Here is a 5,701-nt window from a genome sequence, read left to right on the forward strand (position 1 = left end):
ATGGATTTTAAAAAATGAAAATGGAAGGGTTAGGGTGCAGTATTAATCTGATCGTGTACACCACGCGGATTGAAGCGGACAAATACACGAAGTGTAAGCCTGAAAAATTACAACATAAAACGGAGTGGGAACCGTCGACCACCACCCAAAAATATCATCCCCTAATCGATTACACTCTGTATTTGCATCAATATCAATATGTCCTTTTCCTTTCTAATTTATTTATTTGTTTGTTTGTTTTTATTCTCTTAATACACACTTTCTCATCTCAACTTCCTTTAAGAACTGTAATAACGCTTTCTCACCGTCTGATCTCACCCTCTCTCTATCAACTTCAATAACTTGAGCATTCTCTTCGTTGTCTCTTTCAGTTGCTGGTGGAGGTTGCCCCCTCTCTCTCTCTCTGAAACTCTTTGTTTCTCTCTGAAAGCATATAGCTTGAGCCATTATCCGCCTCCCTTTTTTCGCGCAAAGCTTTTCCAGCAATCAAGCTTCCACTTAAAAGATAAAGCAGTGAGAGAGAGACTCACAGAAGGATATTGAGAGAGAGACAGAAAGATATATTATTAGGGCATGTGTGTGTTTCTACTCATTTCCATTTCCTTGCTTCTTATTTAACCCTATCATCTCTCTCTTTCCCCATTCCTCAACCTTTCTTTTTCTTTTCTCTCTCTTTTCCTTTCCCTTTTCTTCCTTTTCCCTTCCTCGGGATCTGATCTCTCTTCTCCTCCCCCCCCCCCACAGGGATTACAAACACTTGGCCTTCACTTCAATTCCCGAGGAACACTTTCTTGTTTCTTTCTGTTCCCTTTCTTTCCTTCTTTCTGTGTTTTTTGTCCGCTTCAGTGTTCTTATACAAAAGGTAAATGAGACCGAGTTATAAAAGCTCTTGCTTAAAGTGTATCTTACCTTTAAGCTGATTCAAGGGTTCATTATTCCATCAACCAGAGTGAACCAGATCTAAGCGGAAGCTTGCACTCGAGCCTAGGGTCTACTCTGCAAGATTATCACAGTTGGGTACAATATACTCAGTTTCTTCTTCTTCTGATGTGGCTTCTTTTTCTCCTATTTTCTTGGGTGCAAAATCTTTTTGGATTCACTTCCTTTCACTTGATGATTTTTTTTCCCATTTTTTGAATGATAATCACTGATGACTTAACTTCAAGCAAATCATTAAATAACATTCAAGAAACAAAATCTATATCTTTGCTGGTCACTTCTATTATATTTTGCATTTGATCGGACTACTGCTGCTCCCATGTTTTGATTTTATGGAGTCGACTGAGCATTTCATGCATATATTGAAATATGTACGAGGAAACACTAGTCTTTTGTATACTTTAACTAATTCAGTGTTGATCTATTATGATAAAAGTTGCAATTAAGGGAGGTAGTAGGCTTCTATAGTATATGATGTTTCCTTCTTCATTTTGAGATGCTTGTTGCTCAGATCCTACTTTACATGGCCATGATCATAAGCTTCATAGTGTATAACCATTTATTTAGCAATTAAAATTGTCTGCCACACCTTGTACTAGACAAGAAATTACAAACCACAAATTTGAAAATCCTTTCACTATTTAGTTTTTAATTCCACCACCTTGGTGGTGCATATTATTATCTTCTAGATGTTGTTGATTATATATATATATATATATATATATATACATATAAAGTTGATAAGAGTTACAAAGAAACATATTTGATATTATGCATGTTAAGATATGTATGCGGTGCAAGGTGCCATCTTGCACATGATGTTCTACAGCTACAATAATTTTGCCATTTCATCATGTAATTCCTCCTACTATTACTATGTTTTTCACAGAGTAAATATATTGAATTTTAATTCCTTATATCCAGCTACAATGTATGTCTTATTTCTCCTTCATGCCTTGAAGTCATATTGTTATTATTATTATTTGAACTCTTTCTTCTTATACTTTAACACCTTAAATCTCAAACTGTAAGCTCAAATATCAGGCATTAAATTTCAATGTGGTTGAATACTCGGGATTCCACATGGATCAACTATAGAAAATGTTTAAAAATTATTAAATAATTTAGATTAATAATTTTGGATAAGTAAAAAATAAATTCAAAAATTATTTAGAACAATTTTAACTGGACTGTTACAAATTCTTTATTACATATCAGAAACTGCATTTTTTACTGTATTTTTAGAAGCTCCATGATTTGTAATCTAATGTTTACGTTGACATTGCATAGTGGCACAATGAGGTTAAAACAAGTGAGTCACATTTCCTTCCTTTTAAATAGACATTAATACTTTGTGTATGGCCAGAAAAAATAGGCGAAAGAAAGGTCATTCTCTTGTATTTAAGACTTTAGCTTTAAAGTTTGGGACACGTATTAGATCGGTAGATCTTTGATCATGTAATTAATGAATAGCTCTAGCCTTTCAAATGGTACTAAAAACATAAATATGATTTTGTAACCTTTGTCCCCTTGGATGGTTGAGTCTAACAAAAGGTTCTTCTGAATTCTTAGGGTAACTTTCATTGGTTTTGTAATCCATCAATATATATATACACACACACACATAAACACAAGCATATATACGTAAAGTACGTTTTAATTTCCTTTTCTTTATCTTCAACAGAAGAAACGCACGTTCTTCTTTCTTAATTTGCATAGACTAAGGCTTTGCCTTTTATTGTTTAACTTCACTTGGTTCAATGGATAAACGCATATCACTCATGTGTTAGACATAATTTTAAGTTTCCATATCCACCAGTCCCCTATTAAAAAAAAAAGGACTTTGCTTTTGTTTCGTTTACTCTTCTGTATATGAAAATAAGCATGACATCTTAAACGTCTTATAACTTGTATCATTATTAATTTTCTACACCAGGTGCACCCTCTCTAGTTAAGACATGGAGTGGTGCATGAAACATATGGTGTTGCAATGGTAATTAATCTTGGTATGGGGTTTTTTTAGTTGTATCAGAGATTTTTCAGGTTCCTTCTCTTAGCATGTAAGCGCCTAGGTTTGAAGGTTTTTTTTGTTTTTATATACAGGTTTAGTGGGGTGTCATGCTCAGTTTTATTTTGATTATGTGAATAAAATTTTTTTCTTTATCAAAAAAAATGTTAATTAAACTTGGCATCTTAAATTGTTGACGTGATTGTTTTTTCCATCATTATTATCTTAATTAACTGTTATCTTAAAGATAATGATGAATCATTTACTTGCTTTGAAATTTAATCTCACTTTTTGTTGGCAAAGCGCCGCAGCATTATGTTTTGAGTAATCACTGTCGTTAGACCAGATCATAAACATTAATCATATAACCTGACAAGAATGCGGTTGAACTTTGCAAATATAAAATGACATCCTGTTTAATTGGATATAAATCCTAGATTGAGGCTTCTAGCTAATGAAAAACTTCTTGCATGAGGTTGATCGATCTTGTGTGGCATTTTACTGCAGGTTTCTTTTGTTTTTCGAAGAGGATGAATACCTTTCCGCATGTTCCCCCAGGCTTTAGATTCCATCCGACGGATGAGGAACTTGTTGATTACTACCTCAGAAAAAAAGTTGCTTCAAAAAGGATTGATCTGGATGTCATCAAGGATGTCGATCTTTACAAAATTGAGCCATGGGATCTTCAAGGTAGATATGTCATTTACCAGTGATTATTGGGAAATAAGAATCAAATTTCTTGCTGCATATATTGGTTAACTTTAGTTTCCTTGGATAGAGTTGTGCAAAATAGGAACTGAAGAGCAGAACGAATGGTATTTCTTTAGCCACAAGGATAAGAAGTATCCTACTGGAACTCGCACTAATAGAGCAACAAAAGCTGGGTTCTGGAAAGCTACAGGAAGAGACAAAGCTATCTACTCTAGACATAGCTTGATTGGCATGAGAAAAACCTTAGTGTTTTATAAAGGAAGAGCTCCAAATGGACAAAAGTCAGATTGGATCATGCATGAGTATCGACTAGAAACAAATGAAAATGGAACCCCTCAGGCAAGTATTCAATTTTCTTCTTATTTTTAGCAAAAGTTTCCATTTTTTCGTATAAACAGTTAATTATTTCATGGAATATGTAAACCATAGTTTTATTACATATTAGAATATAGACCTTTCTATCTACTGATTAATTGGTGGAATAGCATGATTCTTGCAGTTCAAGCAAATTAAAGAAAGTTTCTCAAGAATTGCCCTTTCTGTACTCACATAAGATTACGCATTTGATATTGGAGTCAAAGTTAGTGTAGCTAATATGATATTATATATTGTGACTGCACCAGGAAGAGGGATGGGTTGTATGCAGGGTGTTCAAGAAGCGAATGCCAACGATGAGGAAAGTTGGAGATTATGATTCGCCTTGTTGGTACGATGATCAGGTCTCCTTCATGCCAGAACTTGATTCTCCGAGGCGAATTACTCAACCTTACGCATCATATCTGCACCATTATCCCTGCAAGCAAGAGTTTGAGTTGCAATACAATATGCCTCATGACCCTTTCCTCCAGCTTCCTCAACTAGAAAGCCCCAAAGTTCCACAGTCAGCTGCAAGTGTCAATTGCAACTCGGTAGTCCCTTATGGTGGTTTTGATAGGAACAATGGAAGTACCTTGCAATCCTCCACTCTTACACAGGAAGAACAAGTACAACAAAACCATCACCAAAATTTGAACTCACTTTACCATAATAATAATGGTGAGCAAGCTGTGGATCAAGTAACTGATTGGCGAGTCCTTGACAAATTTGTTGCATCTCAGCTCAGCCATGAGGATGCTTCCAAGGAAGCCAACTACTCAAATGCTGCTACCTTTCATGTGGCTCATGAACAGATGAACATGCTTGCAAGTGAATCCAAAAGGCCAGAAATTGTGCAGGAATACGCCTCAACGTCAACATCTAGTTGCCAAATTGATCTATGGAAGTGATAAAAAACACTAGAGGATGCATACTAATTAATTATAGGTACTACAGTTTATATGAAAAGAAGTGTTGATGATCCAAGTGGCTGTACATAATAAAACTAAAATGGTATTGCTTTAGCTATTGGACTTATTGTGTCCAACGATCATAATATTTGATGAGTACTATAGGCTACTAAAACTAGAGTACAAATGAAAACGCAAATAAGTCAGTACTCTGTATGGCTGAGTTTTGTGAGGACTGACTCAGCTGTTGAATGTTGAATGTATCTTGCCTTCAATTTACATTTGAAGGTCTTTTTGTTTTCAAATATATTATATATATGCATTGTAATTTTTATATTTAGATTCTATATATGTTCAACCAAGGGTAGCATAAACAAGGCTTTTATTATTTTCCACCTTTCGGTTTTTACAGGAATTGTCATTGAAGATTTTCTTGTCCCCATCTGATGGAATGAAGGCTTGTCTCTTTTGGTTTAAAGCAAAAAAATAGTTCACATGTACTGCTGGGTACCAATTGATGAAATGGTACCTACGCTGATTGTATTTTGTCTTTAGTTTGTATTTTTTTTTTTAGCTTTTTCCTTTAGCAGGATATGTTCGCATATTTTAATAATGGTCTATCGACTAAGAATAAGGCTTGAAAGTGTTCATTCGAAGATTTTCCTGAATTTATTATCATTATTAATAAAAACATTTTTGTTACCAAAAAAATTCTCCAAAACACTTTTTTAATCATCAAAGTTTATGTTCCCTTTTTCTAGCAATAAATTTTAGGTAC

The 5,701-nt window shown here is 34.4% G+C and overlaps 1 protein-coding gene across 2 annotated transcripts; it reads left to right on the forward strand.

Annotated features, from left to right (window-relative positions):
- The first annotated feature begins 334 nt into the window (after positions 1–334).
- LOC110608663 (NAC domain-containing protein 7) lies at positions 335–5,268 on the forward strand. 2 transcript variants are annotated; one of them, XM_043952964.1, is made up of 4 exons: positions 335–1,017; positions 3,455–3,637; positions 3,726–3,997; positions 4,282–5,268. In XM_043952964.1, exons 2-4 carry the CDS (start codon positions 3,478–3,480, stop codon positions 4,921–4,923), a joined length of 1,074 nt encoding a protein of 357 aa, XP_043808899.1. In that variant the 5' UTR covers positions 335–1,017; positions 3,455–3,477; the 3' UTR covers positions 4,924–5,268. The 2 variants fall into 2 exon arrangements, with proteins under 2 accessions (XP_043808899.1, XP_021603634.1); XM_021747942.2 differs by having other exon boundaries at positions 337–1,012.
- The last annotated feature ends 433 nt before the right edge of the window (positions 5,269–5,701 follow it).

The sequence above is a fragment of the Manihot esculenta genome, chromosome 2 (assembly GCF_001659605.2).
Source record: "Manihot esculenta cultivar AM560-2 chromosome 2, M.esculenta_v8, whole genome shotgun sequence".
NCBI classification, from domain to species: domain Eukaryota; kingdom Viridiplantae; phylum Streptophyta; class Magnoliopsida; order Malpighiales; family Euphorbiaceae; genus Manihot; species Manihot esculenta.

Excerpts from the sequence above, each read along its gene's own strand:
- LOC110608663 (XM_043952964.1), top strand. The coding sequence starts at position 3,478 with ATGAATACCTTTCCGCATGTTCCCCCAGGCTTTAGATTCCATCCGACG. Across the intron at positions 3,638-3,725 it reads TGAGCCATGGGATCTTCAAG|AGTTGTGCAAAATAGGAACT; the intron begins GTAGATATGTCA and ends TTCCTTGGATAG. Across the intron at positions 3,998-4,281 it reads ATGAAAATGGAACCCCTCAG|GAAGAGGGATGGGTTGTATG; the intron begins GCAAGTATTCAA and ends TGACTGCACCAG.